The sequence below is a fragment of the Stomoxys calcitrans genome, chromosome 5 (genome assembly GCF_963082655.1).
Source record: "Stomoxys calcitrans chromosome 5, idStoCalc2.1, whole genome shotgun sequence".
NCBI classification, from domain to species: Eukaryota; Metazoa; Arthropoda; class Insecta; order Diptera; family Muscidae; genus Stomoxys; species Stomoxys calcitrans.
In genome coordinates, this window is record NC_081556.1 from 82320999 (window position 1) to 82346626 (window position 25628).

The following is a 25628-nucleotide window of genomic DNA, read 5'->3' on the forward strand; positions in this document are numbered from 1 at the left end:
TCCCAAGTTCGGCCCGGCCGAACTTGACACATTTTTACTTGCTTTAATTATAATCGGCTCTGTCATCTAAATTGGTGCAGTGCGGTATTTCTTATAAGCTGCTCAACCAACCGGCTATTTTCAATAAACTTTATATTTGGATTACGCGATTTGAATACCAACCACCATAGGATGGAGGTGGACCATATAGTGTGGTCCTTAGACTTCACTTTTTGATCCCCTTGAAGCTTAAAATGCTAATATTGGTCTAAATCGGTGCATAACCAGATGTAGCTCCCATATATAACGATCTCCGGATGTGACATCTTGAGCCCTTGGAAGCGGCAATTGTTAGCCGATTTAGCTGAAATTTGGTACTAAGTGTTTTGTTATTTCAATCTCCAAGGTAAGTATTGTCAGAATCGATCTATAATGTGTTATAGCTCTCATATAAACCGATCTCTCCATTAGCTTTCAACGGCTCTTGCAAATTTGCAAATTTTGCCCATGAACATGCCACTAAGGAACAGGGGCAAACTTCTCACATATCAATGAGTGCAGTCCGATTCAAGTTTAAGCTCAAAGATAAGAGGCCTCCTTTTTATAGCCGAGTCCGAACGGCGTGCCGCAGTGCGACACCTCTATGGCAAAGTACCTCACAAATGTTGCCAGCATTAGGAGGGGAATACCACCGCTGAAAATTTTTTTCTGATGGTCTCGCCAGGATTCGAATCCAGGCATTCAGCGTCATAGGATGACATGCTAACCTCAGCGCTACGGTGGTCTTCAACGGCTCTTACAATCTTCAATTTTTTCTGATTTGGCAGAAATAAGGTATGTAGTAATTTGAAGAATAATATATGGTGGCCGAACGTGTCACTTTCTTACTTGTTTTGCTTTAAGTGACATTATCTCTAAATTTTACCATTTCCATGTTCTGTCACTTTAAAAATCACACCCTGTATATCTGTGTTAATAACAAAAGGATATCTTACCGGAATGCTTGAATGACCGTACGTGAGGGACCACAACTATTTTGTAGACTTGCCGGTGCCTTTAGTTTTAGCAGCACTACTCGCACAATATTGCATAGGAAGAGTAAATTAAGGAACATGGAAATGCAAACAGGTACCACAAGGATATTATCAAAATCCGTCATATTCATCCAGCAACTGCAATGACAAGTACACAAGAATTTTAATATGAAAACGCCACCAAGTCAAAGGTAATATACATTCAAGTAAAAGATGATCTATGCTGTAATTCTATTTAAATAATCCCATTCGTAATCTGGCTTTGCATTTTTCACTTACTGCGTATTATCATCCACAGTTCCGGCAAGACCTCGCGCGAGTCCATAAACAAAAATGACAACGGCAGGCGAACCCCAACCAAATGCTATTAACCATTTGACCAGCTTCTTTTCGGAAATGAAAGCTGACACCAGCACGGTATGCAGATAAAAGCCCTCGCACAGCATCCATGAATAGTTGGATATGAGAAAGTAATGCAGCACAATGTGTAGACCCACACAGGGAGGCTACGATGGACAGCGAAGCAAGCGAGCACAACGTTGAATGGTATTTTGAGATGAACCCCCAAAAAATAAAAGATAAGAAAATAGATAAAATTATCATAAAGCTGATGACGAATGAGGTTTATAAATATTCCATAATGCTGTTATCATTCAAATATTTATTTGTTTTGAGAATAACCTTAACCTACAAAGGCTTATCTATGTATATTTCGGCATTTTAACTATCTACGTAATCAGCTTGAATGCCAAACATAATACTAGCGGAGAAGTTGAGTTTGGCTAAGCAGAATCTTATAAACCCTCCGCCATGGATCGCATAGGTTAAGAGTTTTTGGATTATTGAGGAATTTCTTATAATTATCATTAACTTTGTTCCTTCTCAGAGTTTGTATTGTCATTAAAGAGATTTCTTTACTTTTGGTAAATAGTTCGTGTTTAACTACCACAATCGCACCACAAGTGTAATCAGTGGTTAACATTACCTCCTTCATGTGTAGTAATTTCATCAATGTCGTCGTCGAAGTATTGAATTAATTTGTGGTTATATTTTAAGCGTGAAAATGTTAGATGCAAAACTTACCGGACTTCTTTTCAAAAGTTCTCCGTCGGGCAACACAACCAAGTACCACACCAACCATAGGGAATTATTTGCAGCGAACGATGTGAATAGGTTCATGTGTAAAGTTATTCGGGCACATTTCAAAGACCTGCAAACACAAGAGCACAATGAGAAATTCCATACATTAGAATGTCTTTAACAAGTTTAGGTATTTTTATTTTGATAAAGGACCTTCACTGAACAGATGTGTTCAGTGAATAAGAACACTGAGATATTTAAATTGCTTGATAAACAGCTTAACATTTTTCTAAATTCCTTATCATAAGGACCCAAAAATTAAACAATGAATTGAAATACAGAAAAGAATTTTAGGGAAGGAAGTCCTATTACGATCTCACAATTGTTTAGAAATTAATAAAATTGGAAACATTGGATTCTACTATATCATGAATAGAGATGGGCTATGGGCAAATACCCCAAAGGTATTTACCGGGTAAATTGGGTAAATACCCGGGTATTTGGTTATTTATAATTTTCCAGATATCTTGGGTATAAAAACATTTTGTATATGAACCTGACGTTCTGATCTTATAAAATTGGACTGTAGTTAAATATAGCCGCTATATAGACCGATCTCCAGACTTAAAGTCTTGAATCAATAAATTGGTCATTTTTCATCCGATTTCGATGAAATTTGAAACAATGCGTTTTGGCATCCCTCTAAACCTTTTTGTTGAATATCGTCCACATTGGGCCATATAGGGAATGTGGACCAGTTACTCTACACAATATTCTATACAATACTCTATATTGGAAGATCGGTATATATGGCAGATATATCCAAATATGGTCCGATCTGGAATGTGGTCCAGTGGACAGGAATGGGTAGGGGTCTACCAGAACACACTGTGCCTAATTTCATCGAATTCGAGTAATAAATGGATCTTTTATGGCCTCAATACCCAATATCGGGAGATCGGGTGGTCGGTCTAAGTGCAGCTATATCCAAATATAGTCCAATTTGAACCGCTTTTCACAGAAATGAATAGGGGTCTACCAGAAATCACTGTGCCAAATTTCACCAAAATAGGATGAACAAGTAAAAGCGTGCTAAATTCGGCCGGGCCGAATCTTACATACCCACCACCATGGATAGCATTTGTCGAGTTCTTTTCCCAGCATCTCTTCTTAGGCAAAAAAGGATATAAGAAAAGATTTGCTCTGCTATTAGAGCGATATCAAGATATGGTCCGGTTCGGACCACAATTAAATTATATGTTGGAGACCTGTGTAAAATGTCAGCCAATTCAAATAAAAATGTGCCCTTTGGGAGCTCAAGAAGTAAAATAGAGATATCGATTTATATAGGAGCTGTATCAGGCTATAAACCGTTTCAGACTATAATAAACACGAATGCTGTGTGTCATGAGAGGATCCGTCGTACAAAATTTCAGGCAAATCGGATAGGATCGGATGCGCCCTCTAGAGGCTCAAGAAGTGAAGATCCCAGATCGGTATATATGGCAGCTATGTCAAGTTATGGACCGATTTGAATCATACTCGGCACAGTTGGATTTCATAACAAAACACTTCATGCAAAACTTGAGCCAAATCGGATAAGATGTTACGTTTGCTTGTTGTACGGTGCATATTTCAGAAAGGTGTAGGGTGACACGGTGGCTTTGCCGGCTACTCGTCGATTTGGGTAGGCTCTTCACCGTGAAATACACTTGCAAACGAAAACATAATTTCTTCGTGTCCAGAAATACATAAAAAAAGGATTTGAGGTTATCGGACTGACAATATAAAAGAAAACACGACCAATAAAGGCCTACACTCGGGGATTAACGTCAGACATTTGGTTTGAGCTTCCCACCCCTTCTGCCGGCTAATAACCAGACAGCCATGTATTGTTTGATGCTCAATCATTCCAAAACAATACCCTACCAAAACAGTACGTCTGACTAGCCATCATTGGACCCGAGTATTAAACCACATTCCAACACTACTTACTTCCATCATTTGCAACACCCTGTACCGACATCGAATAAATTTACTCTGACATTCCCATTTTCTTTAAGAGAGTGAGCGAAAAAGATTCCATTTTCATAAGAATTATATCTATAAAATTTTTATTATAATTCATTCAAGCCTATATAAAAAATGTTTAACAAATAAATGCTCAAAACTAGGGTTATATACATGCATGTTTATTTACAATAGAGAAAAAAAATTACAACAAAACGAGATCATAGATGCATCTATTAAATAAAATGTATATATATTTTTTTTTTTTTTTTTTATTATTCTTCCTTTTTTTGTTTTTTGTTTACTCACCCTTTAAGAGTACAGGCCTATACTCTGAAAGAGTTCAATTGCAAATAAACTCTCTTTTTTTTTACGGTTCTCTTTGATAAACTTCTGCTATCTCTTTTTTTTTCTCTCTTACTAAGTTTCTCATTGACATTTCTTATTTTTATTTCTTTTTTTTTTATTTTTCTTTATTCTCTTCGAATAACTCTTATTTCATTGGTTTGTGTTATTATCATTCCTTTCTTTTGGAGAAGACAATTTTTTTTTTTTTAAGCAAATTATAAAAAAAAGCCACAAAAACAAAAAAAACTTGGCCTCATAATACTGTTTCTTTTATGTGTTAAACAAAAAAATAAAAAAAAAAAAAATTATCTTGCTTGGACAGCTTCAAAAATCTTGCTTTTTCGTATGTATTTAATTTATGGGTACATACTTCAATTATTTTTTTTTTTTGTTGTATACATATATATTTACACTTTTTTCATAATTTCAATAAATGCCTATATTTAAAAAAAATTACATATTTCTGTATTTTCTTTCTTTTTTTACTTTTTTTTTTATACAAAAGATAAAATTTATAATTTCAAACTCTCAATAAGATGTTTATTTGTTTTACTTCTGCAAATGGCTTCTTAGGTCTCGACTTAACGGCATGGTACGGCAACCAAAGGAAGAGCAATTGGGGGGGGGAATGTGTACTTTCACGTTCACTTTCAATTCCTTCGGTTTTATTTTGTGGTCTTGGGACTTTATTACATAGTTTTGTTGTAAGACTTAACAGGTTTTAGATTCTTGCATGTACTTCTTTTTTTTTTTTTTTTCTTTTTGTTTCAACTCTGGTGGTCTCGGCACCAATCGTTCTTTTTTTTATATTCATAGCACCATTGTCACATTGATTTTTTTCTTAACATAACCTATGATTTTATTTTAAGGTTTTATTTTCTTTTGCATGCTGTGATGTTGACTGGTTTCTCAATTCTTCATATATATACATATTTTTGCTCAATTTATCTTTTTTTTTTTCTTTTAAACATATTTTATTTCTTTGTTTTTGCATACAGATATTAGTTATGCTATTATTTTTTTTTTTTTTTTTTTTTTTTTTTTTTTTTTTTTTTTAATTGTTCTGTAACCACGATCTTGCTCTATTTTCGGCTGTCAGCCCAACCAAAAAAAAACTTCTCAAAAAAAAATGTGAATGTCAATACCAGCGTTGTTTTTGTTCTTCTCTCTCGTTTTTTTTTTTTTCTTTTTTTTTTCCACTCATCTACATTCATTGGTTTATTTTCTCAACTCATTCTTCCACATCGGTAGACCCATTTCCAACACTGTTTTTGCGTAGAGATGCATTCAAATTTCAAATATTATTTTCCGATCAAATTGGAATGGAATATACGTTACAGGCTCGCATCCATCGATACCTGACTCCAGGTATGGAATGTGTGCGTAAAACAAGAAAATTATTGTGGTTGTTAATAAAGATAAAATTCGATATCATGCTTCTGGTATCCTGAAAATGTGTGGCTTCGACCCACGCACAAAAGCTAGTTGGGTAATATCGTCTCCAATCAAAGCACAAACAAATCTTTTCCATGGTAAACTCCCATCAGCTTACCATCTAAACCTCCAAGTTTGTATAAGGAGTTCCCTAGGACCTCTAATACCACACATTTTACGTTCGCAGGAGCTAACTTAGCGTTATAGTTATCCACTTTGCTGCTTAACTTAAAGTTCCGGCGATATACGACCTGCCCTTTCTTAAATGATACTTCTTTTGACCTTAAGTTATATTTCCTAGCACATTCCTCATATGCCTTGTCCAAGTTCTTGTATACCTGATTCCTAATCAACTGAAGTCGGTCCCCTGTGCGTAAAGCAAAATCTGCATCCTTAACCGTATCCAATTTGCGATAAATAGCATAGGAGGATGCATGTTGAACCATGTTTAAGCCAAATAATGAATAGAACGGGGCCATTCCTATGGAACTGTGCGATGTACTCCTGAGGGCAAATGCTATATCGCTAATGGTTTGATCCCAGTTTCGCTGATCTGGTCCAATATACGATCTGATCATTTGAAGGATCGATCTATTTACCCTCTCTGCGGCATTAGATTGGGGTCCATACATTGACGTGCGGATATGCCTTACACCATATTTGTCTAGAAGGTCCTTAAACAAAACTGAGGTAAATTGTTTACCATTGTCGGAATGGACAAACTCAGGGATTCCGAAAACGTGAAAGACATGCTTTTCCAAGAATTTCGCAACATTCACAGCAGTTGCAGCTCTCATTGGCTCCAGGAAAACAAACTTGCTAAAATGGTCAAGGCACACAAATAGCACAGTGTTTCCATCCTTAGTCCTTGGGTAGGGACCCATAAAATCGATGTATACCCTTTGGAAGGGTCGTTCGGATATGAACTGTTTGCCCATGACCGGTCTTTTAAAAGAGTTCGTGTTTTTATTTGTGCAGCAGGTATCGCAATTCTTAACCACCAACTGAACGTCCTTTACCATTGCAGGCCAGTAATACTTTTCTCGGATACGGGATAAGGTTTTATGGATTCCACCATGACCAGATGATGGGGAGCAATGAGCGGCTTGAACTAAAGCATCCCTTAACTCTCTAGGCACCCAAAGTTTCCACGCTTTGTCCTCTGCTAATGCATCACCCGTAGCAAAGTTCATCCTCTTGTAGATGTATTTCTCGGATACACAAACATCCGGCATAACTATCTTATGCATCTCAATACTATTCCTGAGACCTGCGTACTCCTCTGAGTCAAAATATGGGCTAGTAAGATCAAGGTCCAGTAAACGGTCCATCAAAAGAATCTCTTCCATATGAGCTCTGGACAGAGCGTCGGGTACTACATTCTGTGACCCACGACGATGCTCAATATGGAATTCAAATGCCTGTAGTTTTAGGCTCCATCGTGCCAGTCTCCCTGCTAATTCCGTTTGGCTCATGAGCCACTTGAGACTCGCGTGGTCGGTAATGATGGTGAACGGCAAACCTTCTATGTAGGGCCTGAACTTCTTGACGCTTAGAACAGCCGCATAGCACTCCAGCTCAGTCACGCTGTAGTTGCGCTGGGCTTTATTTAATTTAGTGGACATATAGGCTATGGGATGTTCATGCCCTTCTTCATCCAATTGGAAAAGGACACCGCCGACTCCTAACGTGGACGCGTCACATTGGACGTAGAAACGCTTTGAAAAGTCCGGGTTCACCAATACTGGAGCAGATGTCAATCTATCCTTCAATTTCTCAAATGAAATCCTTGCATCTTCCGACAAGGAAAAACTGCGAATACGCTCTTTAACCAAACATTCGTGGAGTGGTGCCGCTATAGAAGCATAATTCTGAATAAAGCGGCGGTACCACCCACACATTCCCAGGAATCGCCTTAACTGCTTCGGGGTTTTCGGTTCCGGAAATTCTCTGACAGCTGCCACTTTATCCTTGTCTGTCCGTATGCATCCATCTCCCACTACAAATCCCAGATAACGAACTTCTCGTTGGCAAAACTTGCTTTTCTCGAGGTTTATTGTGAGACCTGCCTTTGTCAAATATCCTGCCACTTCACTCAAAAGGTCCATATGAGAGCTGAAATCGGCAGAAACCACTAGAAGATCGTCGAGGTATACGAAGACCTTATCGCGAATACCCGCATGAATAACCTTATCCATCAGTCTACACATTCTCTGGGCGGCATTACACAAGCCGAATGGCATTACCGTAAATTGGTATAATGGCCGCCCAGGGACTGTGAATGCGGTTTTTTCCCTCGACTTTTCTTCTAGTGGAATCTGCCAAAAAGCGTCTTTTAGGTCTATGGCAGATATATACGTCGTCTCCTGAAGCCTGCTAAGGATACCCTCTATATGAGGAAGAGGGTATGCATCTTTTACCGTTCTGGCATTCACCTTTCGGGCATCGAGGCACAAACGATTCTTTGTCTCTTTCCTCACAAGAGTAACTGGAGAGCTCCAGCTACTATTACTGGGCTCTATGACGCCAAGCTCAATCATACGGTCCAACTCGTCGAACAGGAGCATTTGAATAACGGGTGATACCGGATAGTGTCTCTGCTTAACAGGGATGTCCTCATCGGTCACTATTATCACGTGCTGCTCCAATGAAGTACGGCCTAAACCCAAGATGGCAAAAGAAGGAAATCTAGTCATTACAGATTCAAGTTGTTTACATTGTTCCTCGTTTAGAATGTGCTGATTAGTATTAGTTTCTGGTACGACTACCTCGCTAATCTCAGTCGTGCTACAGCCTAGTTCTCCTACAACTGAGAGCCCAAATTTCTTCCAGAACTGCACCCCAAAGTAAAATTCTTGCTCTAAGCCAGGGACTATCAAAAAGTCTAGTTCTTGTGTTTGCTTTTCCCACACAACTGGTAGCGTTATCATACCATAGACTTTAGCAGTTCCACCATTTGCTGTTCTCACATTTTGTTGTTTTAGTATAATAATATCCTTTTCAAGACCCTTTACAAACTCCATGGCATTTTTGCCTATGCAACATGCACCAGCGCCAGAGTCCAGCAATGCTGTAACCCGCTTACCTCCAACATCTGTGCTAGCGAAGAATCTATTGTCCCCGTCTAAGGTTATTATCGTCTCTACACACAACCTCTTCCCTTGTTTAATTTTCAAAACTTTTTGCCTCAATTTTCCAATTTTCTTATAATTTTTACTAGTTTTCTTAATTTCATCTCCAAATATTCTTGCCCTTGCATCCTGATAATCCAATTTTCTTTGATGCAATGTTTTATAATTCACTGGTGGTTCTTTATGGGCATTTAAGGTACTATTATCTTCCCTTTTCAATATAGTTATTCCGGAATTTTCATTTCCTGACAGAAACTCCCGGTCCTTTCTGCCACATCCAATTTTTTTGGCGTGAAAGTGCAAAAAGAGTCATCTTTTCCACACGCAAAGCATTTCATTTCATGAAATGTCGATCGGCAAACACTTTCAGTTTTTAGATCCTTAAAATTCTTTCCGTAAAAATCGCCTGGCATACCACAACTAAAGCACAGGTTCAGATGGAAGGGAGAAAGACAAAATCTCTCTTCAGGTGATATTTGAGAGGGCTGACTAGTCTGGGAAGTCTCATTGCGAACATATCTATTATTGGCTGCAGTTGGGTTTCTAGCAAACTGCTGTCCATTTGGTGTTTTAGAAACCTTCGTATTATTCTTAAATTTGTTTGGAGCGGACATAGCCTCTAAGGAAACATCCACTTCCTCCTCATTAGTGTTCCACACTGAGATTTCGTTTACTTGTCTATTTCGTTGCCTATTTTCTTTCAAGAGTCGTTCTGCCCTTTTACATTCGGTCCTCAAGTCAGCAATTGTACTTATATTTGCAGAAAAAGTTAGGCTGGCCAAATTGCTTCTCAAATTACCCCTAACTATTTTCACTAAATCAGCCTCAGGGATCTTTTTACGGAGTCGAAAGGTGAGATTATGGACATCCGCGTAATATTCCTCAAACCCCTCTCCGGACTGTTGTTTCCGTTCCATGATTTCTTTTATGATTTCATAATCAGTATCTGCAGACCTAAAGTGCTTCAATAACTCCTTTTTCAAAACAAAATAGTCAAAATCCATATCTTCAGCATTATCTTCCAGTATCTGCCAGTACCATTTGGCAGCACTACCAGATACTAAACAATGAAAGTCACTAAGTAACTGGCTATGAGAAATATTATACTGCTCCCGCATTCTCTCTACACGAAAGATAAAACTTTCTACTGTCATGTCACGACCTGTACCATCAAATTTGATGTGCCACCTGTCCAAATCAATAGGTTTCCGGATATCAAGCTCTCTTGCACTATAGGTTATATCCCTATCTCTATTGGACTGACTTGGCCTACCCCTGTTCGCACCATCTCGATTCGGTGTAGATTGGTGCTGCTGTTCATCTATTTCCGGTGCATGACCGCTTCTAGGTCCAATTTGGGCCACGTTAGCTTCTCTATTAGGATCTCCTGGGGTCGAACTCGAGCCATTGGGAGGGATAATTGCTGACGCATTCCCAGAATGCTCAACCTCAGCTACGCGTTGGCTAAGCGAAAGCATATCACCTCTCATTTGACGAATTTCGTTCATACATGATGCCATCATCTGACTTTGCTGGTACAAAACGCTCATTAATTGTCCTATCTGGTCGGGGGGACCTGAACCACCCGAAGGATTCTCGTCCTGATTCTGAGCCAAAGGAGCGGTACCTTGATCCTGCGACATATTGATAACCCTAGCTAGTTTCTGCGAAAAATTAAGTTGACTTTCGTCACCACTTGCTGTGCTACTTCCTATAGTGTTGCCAGGTGTACTACTAGTAGCAGGTCCTGATAACCTACCAAATATGCGGTTGGCGCACCTATTTAAAAAATCAGTTGGGACAAAATCGATATCTTTCTCTATCCCTGTGTCAATTTGTGTCAAAATAGAGCCTACGACCTGCGATTCTAATGCTCGAGCCACACTTCTAGTTACCCTTCTATCCTGTGAAATTATTCCACTAAGTGGGTTCTCCGATTGACCTTTCGATTTATCCATATACAATTTCCTCAAACAATATAGGGTTACAAAACCCAAAACATGAACTAAGTGCAAATCTATTCAAAAAAAATTAAAATTTAATTTGCCCAAAATATGATTTTCAATGCAAATCTATTAAAAAAATGTAATTTAAAAAAATAAGATAAAATGTATCCATATACATAACTTCAAAAAATTTTCAAAATAATTTCCTTTTGTTTATATAATTTAGTCGATAGTTTAGGTGTTGCAAATGATTTCGGTTAGTGGTGCACGTGAAAAGAATAAAAACAAAATTCTTCCCAAAAAAAGTCTGGTCACATCATGAAAAGTTCAACTTGGAATAGAAACAAGGCTGACCAAAAATTTTTTTTTTAGAAAACAAAAAATACAAAAATTTATAGGATCACGTTGTAAGCGGATTGCCACATTACCGGGGAACCCCATAAAAACAATATTACAAATAAAAGAAACTCAGAACCATTTGGCACTCGTGCCGTGCTATTAATCCGTATTTCTCAACACAGATAATGACTGAAATTCACAAACAAAACCCTTTGAAGGAAATAGATGGCATTTCAGTCTAACTCTTTTTATAGGAAGTTGACAATAACAAAAAAAAACTTTACACAAGGTATCCTGTCGTTGGGCGCCATATGTTACGTTTGCTTGTTGTACGGTGCATATTTCAGAAAGGTGTAGGGTGACACGGTGGCTTTGCCGGCTACTCGTCGATTTGGGTAGGCTCTTCACCGTGAAATACACTTGCAAACGAAAACATAATTTCTTCGTGTCCAGAAATACATAAAAAAAGGATTTGAGGTTATCGGACTGACAATATAAAAGAAAACACGACCAATAAAGGCCTACACTCGGGGATTAACGTCAGACATTTGGTTTGAGCTTCCCACCCCTTCTGCCGGCTAATAACCAGACAGCCATGTATTGTTTGATGCTCAATCATTCCAAAACAATACCCTACCAAAACAGTACGTCTGACTAGCCATCATTGGACCCGAGTATTAAACCACATTCCAACACTACTTACTTCCATCATTTGCAACACCCTGTACCGACATCGAATAAATTTACTCTGACATTCCCATTTTCTTTAAGAGAGTGAGCGAAAAAGATTCCATTTTCATAAGAATTATATCTATAAAATTTTTATTATAATTCATTCAAGCCTATATAAAAAATGTTTAACAAATAAATGCTTAAAACTAGGGTTATATACATGCATGTTTATTTACAATAGAGAAAAAAAATTACAACAAAACGAGATCATAGATGCATCTATTAAATAAAATGTATATATATTTTTTTTTTTTTTTTTATTTTTCTTCCTTTTTTTGTTTTTTGTTTACTCACCCTTTAAGAGTACAGGCCTATACTCTGAAAGAGTTCAATTGCAAATAAACTCTCTTTTTTTTTACGGTTCTCTTTGATAAACTTCTGCTATCTCTTTTTTTTTTCTCTCTTACTAAGTTTCTCATTGACATTTCTTATTTTTATTTCTTTTTTTTTTATTTTTCTTTATTCTCTTCGAATAACTCTTATTTCATTGGTTTGTGTTATTATCATTCCTTTCTTTTGGAGAAGACAATTTTTTTTTTTTAAGCAAATTATAAAAAAAAGCCACAAAAACAAAAAAAACTTGGCCTCATAATACTGTTTCTTTTATGTGTTAAACAAAAAAATAAAAAAAAAAAAAATTATCTTGCTTGGACAGCTTCAAAAATCTTGCTTTTTCGTATGTATTTAATTTATGGGTACATACTTCAATTATTTTTTTTTTTGTTGTATACATATATATTTACACTTTTTTCATAATTTCAATAAATGCCTATATTTAAAAAAAATTACATATTTCTGTATTTTCTTTCTTTTTTTACTTTTTTTTTTATACAAAAGATAAAATTTATAATTTCAAACTCTCAATAAGATGTTTATTTGTTTTACTTCTGCAAATGGCTTCTTAGGTCTCGACTTAACGGCATGGTACGGCAACCAAAGGAAGAGCAATTGGGGGGGGGGAATGTGTACTTTCACGTTCACTTTCAATTCCTTCGGTTTTATTTTGTGGTCTTGGGACTTTATTACATAGTTTTGTTGTAAGACTTAACAGGTTTTAGATTCTTGCATGTACTTCTTTTTTTTTTTTTTTTCTTTTTGTTTCAACTCTGGTGGTCTCGGCACCAATCGTTCTTTTTTTTATATTCATAGCACCATTGTCACATTGATTTTTTTCTTAACATAACCTATGATTTTATTTTAAGGTTTTATTTTCTTTTGCATGCTGTGATGTTGACTGGTTTCTCAATTCTTCATATATATACATATTTTTGCTCAATTTATCTTTTTTTTTTCTTTTAAACATATTTTATTTCTTTGTTTTTGCATACAGATATTAGTTATGCTATTATTTTTTTTTTTTTTTTTTTTTTTTTTTTTTTTTTTTTTTAATTGTTCTGTAACCACGATCTTGCTCTATTTTCGGCTGTCAGCCCAACCAAAAAAAAACTTCTCAAAAAAAAAATGTGAATGTCAATACCAGCGTTGTTTTTGTTCTTCTCTCTCGTTTTTTTTTTTTTCTTTTTTTTTTTCCACTCATCTACATTGGTTTATTTCTCAACTCATTCTTCCACATCGGTAGACCCATTTCCAACACTGTTTTTGCGTAGAGATGCATTCAAATTTCAAATATTATTTTCCGATCAAATTGGAATGGAATATACGTTACAAAGAATTGCGTACTCTAGAGGCTAAAGAAGACAAGACCCAAGATCGGTTTATATGGCAGCTGTATGAGGTTATGAACCGATTTTAACTTAATTTACTGCAGTTGTTGAAAGTCATAACAAAACACGTTGTGCAAAATTTCATTCTAATCGGATAAGAATTGCGCACTTTAGATGCTCAAGAAATCAAGACCCAAGATCGGTTTATATGGCAGCTATATCAAAACATGGACTGATATGACCCAATTACAATCCTAACCGACCTTCACTAATAAGAAGTATTTGTGCAAAATTTCAAGCGGCTAGCTTTACTCCTTCGAAAGTTAGCGTGCTTTCAACAGACAGACGGACGGAAGGGCAGACGGACGGAAGGGCAGACGGACGGACGGACAGACAGACGGACCGACATGGCTAGATAGACATAAAATGTCACAACGATCAAGAACATATATACTTTATGGGGTCTCAGACGAATACTTCGAGTAGTTACAAACAGAATGACAAAATTATTGGGTTGTCCAAAAAGTAATTGCGGATTTCTTTAAAAAAAAGTAAATGCATTTTTAATAAAACTTAGAATGAACTTTAATCAAATATATAATAGCCATTTTGTTCGATAACCTTTTGCCATCTTCCTGGCAAATTTAGTATTCCACGCTCATAGAACTTCTGGCCTTTATCTGCAAAAAACTGAACCAAGTGCGATTTTATAGCCTCATCATTGCCGAAAGTTTTACCATTTAAGGAGTTCTGCAAAGATCGAAATAAATGGTAGTCTGATGGTGCAAGGTCAGGGCTATATGGTGGATGCATCAAAAGTTCCGAGCCAAGCTCACTCAGATTTTGGCGAGTGATCAAAGATGTGCGTTGTCCTGGTGGAATATGACACCTTTACGATTGACCAATTCTGGTCGCTTCTCCTTGATGGCTGTATTCAATTTGTTCAATTGTTGACAGTAAACATCCGAATTAATCGTTTGGTTCCTTGGAAGCAGCTCAAAATATACCACACCCTTCCAATCCCACCAAACAGACAGCATAACCTTCTTTTGGTGGATATCAGCCTTTGAAGTGGTTTGAGCTGGTTCACCATGCTTGGAACATGATCGTTTTCGACTAACGTTGTTGTAAACAATCCATTTTTCATCTCCAGTTATGATTCGTTTTAAAAACGGATCGAATTCATTGCGTTTAAGGTGCATATCACAAGCGTTGATTCGGTTTGTTAAATGAATTTCTTTCAATACATGTGGTACCCAAATATCAAGCTTTTTCACCAGTCCAAGACTTTTATGTGATAATGAACGGTTGATTTTGGTATATTTAACTTCTCTCCTATCTCACGCTCAGTTACATGACGATCCAATTCGATTAATGCTTTGATTTGGTCATTATCAACTTCAATTGGCCGACCTGAACGTGGCTCATCTTTAAGTGAAAAATCTCCAGAACGGAATTTGCGAAACCAATTTTGACACTGTCTTCCTTTTAAGGCTTTATCACCATACACATCTCGTAACTTTTTAGCAACCTGCTCCGCGTTTTTTCCTTTACGGAAATAATAAAGTAAAATATGACGAAAATGCTCCTTTGTGGGCTCCATATTAAAATTGACGCCAAACAAACAAATGTAAACAAAATTTCGCGCACTTTTTTTCTAAAGCAACCTAAAAGTAACAGCTGATAACTGACAGAAGAAAGAATGCAATTACAGAGTCACAAGCCGTTGAAAAAATTTGTCAACGCCGACTATATGAAAAATCCGCAATTACTTTTTGGGCAACCCAATAGTATACCCCCATCCTATGGTGGAGGATATAAAAACATTTTGTATATAAACCTGACCTTCTGATCTCATGAAATTGGATTTTAGTTATATATAGCCGATTAATAGACCGATCTCCAGACTTAAAGTCTTGCGGCAATAAATTTGTAATTTTTCATCCGATTTCGATGAAATTTGAAACAGTGCGTTTTGGAACCCCTCTTAACCTTTTTGTTTAATATCGTCCAGATTGGGCCATATAGGGAATGTGGACCAGATACTCTACAAAGACTTTATAACACCCTACACCTACCCTATAAATACAAAGTGGGTGCTTTATCTAATTCTGAAGCAATTTTTATGGACCTCGGCGGATGTTTTCCGATGGGTTATTAAAATCCCCGTATCAAATTTTGAGCAAAGCCAATAAGTTCAAGATGTAACAACTATGGTTGCAAATGACAACAAATTACCCATAATCTGGGAGCTACTTCCAAATCTAAATCGAATTTACCAAACTTCTATGATATAGTGGTACTCAGCGAGGAAGGCGTTGTGCACAATTTTGGCAAGATTGGTCAAAGAATGCACTTGCAGTGGCTTCATAAGTGAAAATCGAGCGATATACATACATGGCAGCTATATCTAAATCTAAACCAATTTCTATGGAATTCAGCTGCAATATTAAAAGTCATAAGAAAATCCTTAATGCCAAATTTCGAGAGAACCGCTTAACAAACGACCATTTTAGTGCATTACTACTGAATATCGGAGCTATATCCAAATCTGAACCGATTTTTTCCAATTTCAATAGGCTTAGTCTCTAGGCCGAAAACATGCCTTTACCAAATTTTAAGACGATCGGATGAAAACTGCGACCTGTACTTTGTACACAAATTAAAATGGACAAACAGACAGACGGACATAGCTAAATCGAATCAGAAAGTGATTCTGAGTCGATCGGTATACTTATCAATGAATATCTATCTATCTATACTCTTAATTTTGGGTGTTACAAACCTGTACCACAGTAGTGGTGTAGGGTAAAAAATTAAAGTTGAATAAGTGTGCAATTCCTTCGAATAAAGCGAGTTCATATTTTATCGTTCAAGGCAGCTATTCAAAATAATAGGAGTATTGATACATAAGCCAATAATTTAATTGCAAATGGCACGAAGGTTGAAAATAAATTAATAAAAACTTAAATTTTATCTGTGACTAGAGTAATAACATCTATTTTGTTGACTTCGGCATATCTATAATGCATGAAGGATGATTGAGATTCTGGTATCTCTTTCCAGGGTAATACTTTGATAGCTGTAAATGGTTTTTGTGACAGGCACTGCGTTCCATTGCTCTTCCGCAATTGACAGTTGGCTCTCTGCAACATAATCTAATGTCTCTCCATAAATGTTTTGTGGGATTGAGGTCAGGAGACTGAGCCAGTCATTACTTACTCTGAACCCCATTGGACTGAAAACGCCGCCATTCCAATTTACTAGTATGTTTCCGGCCATTTTCTTGTTAGAATACTAAATTGAGAAGCATATTTTAGTTTACATAACCTAGCATTACTCGCTCTAAGATTGTAACATATCCATTATATCTCTTACTTCTTTATCGAACCTAAACTTTTTTGCAAAAAGCTCAAACCTATGAATACTTTTGCCCCACAATGTTTAACACTTTTTTTTTGTAAATTATGATTTATGTTGTGTACTAGCCGAACCGGGCCCGCTCCGCTGTGCCTTCTTTAACTCTCTAATATCTTTTATGGGTGAGGACACTTCGCACTGAATGCGCATATCGAATTCGAGCCATTTTAGCCTATAACGCTGTAGGCCTGCGTACATATCCTGGCGATAGCATCGGACAAATTTAAAGCGGAGGTGGTCCCTTCTTAATGCTGGCGACATTTGCCATGCATGGTCATGTAAAAAATTCTCCCCAAAGAGATGTCGCGCTGTGGCACCGCATACGGACTCGGCTATAAAAAAAAGTTAATTATCATTGAGTGTTAACTTGAATCGAAAAGCTTTTATTGATGTGTGAGAAGTGTGCTCCTTCTCGGTTCCTGGGTAAATTTTTACTCCACTCCCAAATGCCTTTTTTTTGGGTCCCATATTATCGTATTAGTAAATATTTCCGGTTTAGAGAGACACTTGGCCCTTAATTCGATTCGTTTTCATTTGAGTACCATATTGTCATAATGGGTCAAATAACCCATTTGATGTATCTTTAGGAGGTAAAGCGCCACCTAGACTTGAACGCAAATTTTAATGTCATATTCGTTATCTTCTCTCTAATACCTTTCATTTGAGTCCCATATAGACATGGTCGGCTAATATGCCCATTTGGGTATACTTGGGGGTGGGACGACCTCCAATTATTTGGACCTAATTTTTTATGCCATATTTGTAATCTATTGTGGAATACTTTTCATTTGAGGCCCATATTGACATGAACTTCGAATATATCGAAGTGGGGGGGGGCCGCTTGGTACTTGGACCCAAATTATAATACCATTTTCGCTTTCTGGTCTCCAACACCTTTTATTTGATACTCTTATTGTGCCCATCGGATCACTTTCGGGTATGGGTGGCGTGTTTGGGGTAAGGGGGAGGATCCGTCTTCACCCGATATCTAAAAATGATATAGCCTATGTTTCCTTCCAGACAAACGTACACAATCTATGAAAATTTTAAGAAAATCGGTTCAGCCAAGTATCATATAGTCATAATGTGTCTAATGACGTTTTTAAGGGGTGGCGTGACCCCCTATACTTCAATCTGATTTTTGTATGGCAGATTCAAAATCTACTACCGAATACCTTTAATTTGAGCCCCATATTGAAATGAACGTTCAGTATGTCTGTTTGGTGGAATTTTGGGGTTGGGGCGGCCCGATGGGCACTTGGAATCAAATTTTAATAACATATGCGTATTCTATTTTCCAATACCTTTCATTTCATACCTATATTGTCCCGATCGGTCCACTTTTGATTTTGGGTTGTATTTTTGGCATAAGGGGGAGGGTCTGTCCCCCTTCCGATACCAAAAAAATTATATAGCCTATGTTTCCTTCCAGACCAACCTACACAATATGCGAAAATTTCGAGAAAATCGGCTCTGTCGTTTTTTAGTCTATACGGAATAAACAAACCGAGGCCCATATATCCGTGATTGGCTAATGTGCTCATTTTGGGCGCTTTTGTGGGGGTGTGGGATGACCCGATATACTTCAACTTGAATTTGTATGTCAGATTTACTTACGCATACTTTTCATTTGATACCCATATTGTCCTTATCGGTCCACTTTTGATTTGGGTGGAGTTTTTGGGTAACGGTGGAGGGTCCGCCCCCTTCCGTTGCCAGTAGAATATAAAGCCTATTCCTATTTACTTTTCTTTTGAGTCCCATGTTGTCATGATCGTCAAATAATCCTATTTAAAGGGGGTTTAAGGCAGGGGCTGCCCCCTAGTTACTTGGACCCAATTTTTAACATGAAATTCGTTCTCTACTCCTAAATACCTTTCATTTGAAACCCATATTGTCCCGATCGCTCCACTTTTATTTTTGGGTAGTATTTTTTGGGGTAAGGGGGAGGGTCCGCTCCCAGTCTGATATCAAAAAATTAGAAAGCCTATGTTTCCTTCCGGACCAACCTACGCAATCTCTCAAAATTTCAAGGTAATCGGTTCAGCCGTTTTTGAGTTTATACAGAATAAACAAACAAACCGACAAACAAACAAACCGACAAACAAACACAAATTGATTTTTATATATAAGACTAGCTGAGCCCGGCCCGCTCTGCTGCGCACGATTATGCTATGTTGGAGGGAAGTACTCTAAATTTAAACATTTCTGCGTAATTGTAGTTGAAAATGTATTCCAATTTTCCTATGGATTTTTCTACACTCAAGTACCTCTTATTTAAACCCCACATTTTAATGGTCAGCAAAAGTCCTTCTCTCTCAAATACCTTTAATTTGAGTCCCATATTGTAGTGGTTGGTCTATAAATCCGTTTGGGGGTGGGCGGCTCTTCTAGGCATCCCACCCAGAATTTAATACCAAATTTTTTGCTTTTAAATCCTTTCTATATTAATATATTTTATTTTTCTTTATTCAAAGGACCGATAGGATGCCTTAACAAAGAAACATGCTGATGATTAATTTTTGCCACTCTGCCCTCTCTCTGTTCATGTTGGCATGTTTTCAATTGGATCAACTAAATCCAATTGGGTCAAACAATTTCAGTTGAAGACTGCCAGATGACGCTAATTTAAATGTTAGTGCTACTCGCTTAGAGAGGATCATATGGTATGGTGGTTGTCTATGTATAGTCATTCATAAACAACCACCATGCCATATGGCTACCTATTAAATATTCATCATTTAGTCTTTTTTTATACCCCCCACCGAAGGATGGGGGTGGGCTATATGGGACTATGCCTTGATATAGCCCCCATATAGACCGATCCGCCGATTTAGGGTCTTAGCCCCATAAAAGCCACATTTATAATCCGATTTTGCTGAAATTTGGGACAGTGAGTTGTGCTAGGCCCTTCGACTTTATTCGTTAATTTGGCATAGATCGGTTCAGATTTGGTTATAGCTGCCGTATAAACCGATTCTCCGATTTAGGGTCTTAGGCCCATAAAAGCCACATTTATTATCCGATTTAGATGAAATTTGGGACAGTGAGTTGTATTAGGACCTTCAACATCTTTCTTCAATTTGGCCTAGATTGGTTCAGATTTGAATATAGCTGCCATATAGCCCGATTTCTCGATTTAAGGTTTTGGGCCCATAAAAGGCGCATTTATTGTCGAAATTCGGGACAGTGAGTTAACTTAAGCCCCTTGACATACTTCTGCAATATCGCACAGATCGGTCCAGAATTGGAAGCTGCCATATAATCCGGTATCTCGGTTTTAGGTTTTGGGCCCATAAACGGCGCATTTATTGTCCGATGTCGCTGAAATTTGAGACAATGGGTTTACAATAGTTAGGCTCTTCGACATCATTCTTCAATTTGGCCGGTCCAGATCGGTCCAGATTTGGATATAGCTGCCATGTAGACCGATATCTCGATTTAAAATCTTGGCCCCATAAAAGGCGCATTTATAATCCGATTTTACTGAAATTTGTTACAGTGACTTATGTTAGGTTTTGCGACATCTGTGTCGTATTTGGTTCAGATCGGTTTATTTTTAGATAAAGCTACTAAAAAGATCACTATTTTGTTATGCACAATTGAAGAATTGAATTGTACTTATTGGTATTTGGTCCAAATAGGAACATATTTCGATATAATTGATCGACTGTTTTCGGATGAGGTGGTCCGCTAGATATATGAGCAGAATAATGATATCAGATTCGCAGTACACAACCTTATACCTTTTATTTAACCTCGTATTGTCATGGTTGGTATATACAACCGTTTGGTAGAGGACGTCTATATGAGGATTTTGCGCCACACTGCCATTTGAGCACATTATCGTCCAATAAACCAATTTGGGGGGTTTTAGGGTCGGGGCGGCCCCCCAATTACTTGGACTCAATTTTTAGTATGGAAATCGTACTCTACTCTTGAATACCTTTCTTTTAAGTCCCATATTGTCCCAATCGGTCCACTTTTATTTTTGGATGGTACATTTGGGGTAAGGGGGAGGGTTTGCCCCCAATGAGATATCAAAAAATTATATAGCCTATTGCTCTTTCCGGGCCACTCCCCACAATCTGTGAAAATTTCAAAGAAATCAGTTCAGCCGTTTTTGAGTCTATACGGAACAAACAAATTTACAAACCCACAAACAAACAAACAAACACAAATTGAATTTTATATATAAGATTGGGCAGGACGGCGGGCGTCTTTCTAGACTCTGTTCCACCAAATAATCATATGTCAACAGTATGTTCCTCCATTTTTCAATCGGGCAATCCATATGCTTTTTAGCGAACTTAGAGCAACTACATACTTCTTTGGCAGTACCATTGCTGCCCAAGAAGTATGGAGTTGCTCATTCTTGTTTTTGCAAATAAGTAATTTTTCAACAACCGTTTGCTAATAGTGAGACCAATAACAGTCAGATTTAGTCATTCATAATCTCTTTTGAAGGGTCAGTAGGATTCCCTTTGTTATACCGAAAAAACCGACGATCATCAAAAGTTCATGTTTTGCGTTTGAGTCCTAGTATTTCGGGGTTTTTTTCTAATACAATGAGGCATTTGCAACCATCAAAGCATCCTATTATTTCTTCAGCTTGTCTATATATTTTACATAGGATTTTGAAGTTTTCGTAGTTTTGAGTTGATTCTTTGAAACCGTGCTTTCTACGTCCCACTATTACAGATATTTTTGTTTAAAACATAAAACGATTCATGACATCAAAAATATAACATTTATTATGAGCTAATATTTGTAACTTTGTTTCTTACATGTCCTTCTAAATACCCTTAGAATATACCTTAATGTTGATATGCCAAAAAATTTGATCTGTGAAAATATGAGGTGGTAGCACACCTATTATTTTGAACACAGCTGTATATAATTTTTTCTACTATTTTTTGTTAATTTGGTTTAAATATTTTACACTTTTTTAAACTACTAAATAGGTTCTGCAAAAAAATTCGTTATGTTTAACCCAATATATTATTCCCCATCTAAAAGGTCATGTTGGCGAATGAGTGCCATAAACTAAACCTTTGCATGAATAATCCCCATACGTGACGGTGTACCATGGGTGACTGAAAGTCTGCACTGCAAGCATGTCATAAATTCGTCATATGTAGAAGAAACCTTCAAAAATAAATCTTTCACTTAGATGAAAAAGCTTGAAGCTGTCATTTGAAAATATTAACAAGATTAATTTAGCGCGAAGCAAAGTTATGAAAAACTAATTTAATTTCCGGGTAGGGGCAGATTCTTTCGGCAAGTGTGTCGCGAAATCCATATTAAAATGGGTAAGAAAAACTATCACCTACTCGAACAAAGTTTGTTATGTTGCAATAAAAGGATTAAAATAGGCAACATTAAGTTTTCCAGCGACGTGGAGTTAGTTTTGCTGTTCTTTGTAGAAGAAGGATTGGAGACCCCTGTTTGTGTAGTTTAAAAAAGACCCTCGACTATTAACAGAATTTGTAAAATGTAAATTTTATAATATTCGTTTGCGCAAAAAAAATTAGTGCCACAATATATGGCAGCTTTATCACAGCATAGACAAATAAGGCCCATTAACAATCCCAACTAACTACACTAATGGGTAGTATTTGTGAAAAATTTTGTTTTTTAGAGATTACTTTTCAGGTGACTTGGTTATAATAATGTGAAAAATAAAAATATTCCCTAAGGATTGAGCACGAAACACCATAAAATTGCAGATATTCTTGATCGCAAGTATATAGTACTCTTTTGATTTCTTCAAAGGTTATTATTTGGGTAAAACACTTTGCGATTTTTACGAATTTTTGCGTTCACATATAGCAAGCCAAATATACACACCTCCACTGAACGGGGTATAAAAGTATCCACCACCATGGCACGGACTATATTCATTTTGTATTTCTGTTGGCGACACATCGAAATAAAATTCTAAGGCGATCAATGTTTCTCCGTTCGTCTTTGGATTTTCTGATTTAAGATTTTAAGACCATAAAAAGCGTACACACCAACACATCCATTCCGAATTTGGTACAGAACGGGCTTTTTGACTGACCAATGAGCTTTTAACGTCATACTTACTGAGTATGATTCAGAAGCGACCATTGGCCATATAGACCAATCGCCTGATTTAAGGTTTTAGGCTCATAACGCAAATTTGCCCATGAACATTCCTTTTAGGACCGGAAGCAAACTTCTCACATATCAATGGGTGCTATCCGATTTAAGTTTAGGCTCAATGTTAAGGGTCCACCTTTTTATAGCCGAGTCCGAACGTCAGGCCGCAGTGCGACACCTCTTTGGGGAGAAGTTTTTACAGAACATAGTACCTCAAAACTATCGCCAGCATTAGGAGGGGATAGGTTAGAGTTAGGTTGAAAAGAGGGTTCAGATACTAATCCGCCCCATGCCACTATAGATATACACCTAAGCCAGTAATCGGCTTGTTGTGCGCTCTAAAAACTATTGGGTTGCCCAAAAAGTAATTGCGGATTTTTTAAAAGAAAGTAAATGCATTTTTAATAAAGCTTAGAATAAACTTTAATCAAATATACTCTTTTTACACTTTTTTTCTAAAGCAAGCTAAAAGTAACTGCTGATAACTGACAGAAGAAAGAATGCAATTACAGAGTCACAAGCTGTGAAAAAATTTGTCAACGCCGACTATATGAAAAATCCGCAATTACTTTTTGGACAACCCAATATAAAGTAACCTCTAAAAAGGAAATTTTAAGTTAGGAATTTCGTGCTACTTACAAAATCCTTAATTGTTTTCAATACCACTCCCCCAAGTTGGTCCATGTCTGATATTGTGTCTCCACCTAAGTAGCGATATCTGTTGGACGCGAAAGCCAGGCAATGACAAAGGAAATGCTCCAACGTCTTATCATCTTCCCTACATGCCCTATACATGCTATCACTTGCCGCACCGATTTTACATAAGTGAGCTCGTAGTCCTATGTGTCCCGCTATGATACCTTCTTGTTAACCAAGTTTATTGACAGCAGTCCTCTGGCCTTCACCGCCAAATCGTCTGCCCTTTCATTTCCCCCCTTACTCCGTTATGGCCCGGCACCCAAGCGATGCGGATTTTCCCATCCTCAGAGAAGGTGTTAATCTCCTTCTCACACTGCAACCCTGTTCGTGACCTTACTGTCCTGTTTGTTATTGCCCTTATGGCAATTTTACTGTCGGTAAAGATGTTCACACTCGACGTCCTCGCGTTAGCACCACACCACTTCACGCATTCCGTGATCGCCCGGATCTCCGCCTGCAGGACCGTATTATGGCCAGGCAGTCTAAAACAGATGTCAGTCCTTGGGTTTTCAATGTAAATCCCCAGGCCCACTCTGTCCTCTAGCTTTGATACATCCGTGTAATATGATCTTCCAGATGGCAATACTAGGGTTCCGTCAATCCAAGACTGTGCCGATGGCAGCAGTGCGTCGCACTCAACTTCACGGCTCATCTCAGGTATCCGATCGGAAATAGGAGGGGATAACCACCGTTGAAAAATTTTTCAGATGTTCTCGCCAGGATTCGTTCAGAGTCATAGGCGGACATGCTAACCTCTGCGCTGCGGTGGTAAATGGTAATTATAAAAGACAATCATAAATGGATTATTAGTTAGTATATGTAACCGGGGTAGTGGGTACCCAAGCTGGATCGAACACGATACATATTTACTTGTAATTGTACCAACGACATATGCAAAATTTCAACCATATTGAATAAGATTTTCGCCCTCTAAAAGCTCAAGAAGTCTATTCGGGAGATCGGTTTATATGGCGGCTGTATCGGGTTATGTTATATATATCAACAACTAAGCACAGTTGTTGAAAGTCATACCAGAATACTTCATGCAAAATGTCAGCCAAATCGGATAAGAATTGTGCCCTCTAGAAGTCAAGACCCAAGGTCGGTTTATATGGCAGCTATATTAAAACATGGACCGATTTGATCAATTTACAATCCCAACCGGGATTCGAACGCAGGCGTTCAGAGTCATAGGCGGACATATTTATCACTGCGCTACGGTGGCTTTCATTAATAAGAAGTATTTGAGCAAAATTTCAAGCGCCTAGCTTTACTCCTTCCAAAGTTAGCGTGCTTTCGACAGACGGACAGACATGGCTAGGTCGACTTAAAATGTCATGACGATCAAGAATATATATACTTTGTGGGGTCTTAGACGCATATTTCGAGGTGTTGCAAACGGAATGACGAAATTAGTATACCCCCATCCTATGGTGGAGGGTATAAAAATAAACCTCTACATAAATATACACATTCACACATAATTGTTGGATTTGTGTTGTTAGAAAAATGTAAAACGATTTTTACACTCCACCAATCGAAATGCTGAGACCCAACAAGGGATATATATTTTCCTGATCGCGTTGATATTCTTAGTCGATTTGGCCATATCCGTCCGTTTGCCCATCTGTCTGTCCGCCTGTCTTTGGAAAACAAGTTATCTTTCGAAGGCATAAAGGTAGGCAC

The 25628-nt window shown here is 37.6% G+C and overlaps 1 protein-coding gene across 1 annotated transcript in view; it reads right to left on the reverse strand.

The window, feature by feature from the left end:
• Positions 1-25628, reverse strand: part of LOC106088443 (parathyroid hormone/parathyroid hormone-related peptide receptor) — a 337338-nt gene that overhangs the window by 37354 nt on the left and 274356 nt on the right. Inside the window, 3 exon segments of the mRNA XM_059368475.1 lie at positions 975-1151; positions 1293-1519; positions 2097-2223. Of these exon segments, the coding sequence (XP_059224458.1) occupies positions 975-1151; positions 1293-1519; positions 2097-2223 (531 nt within the window).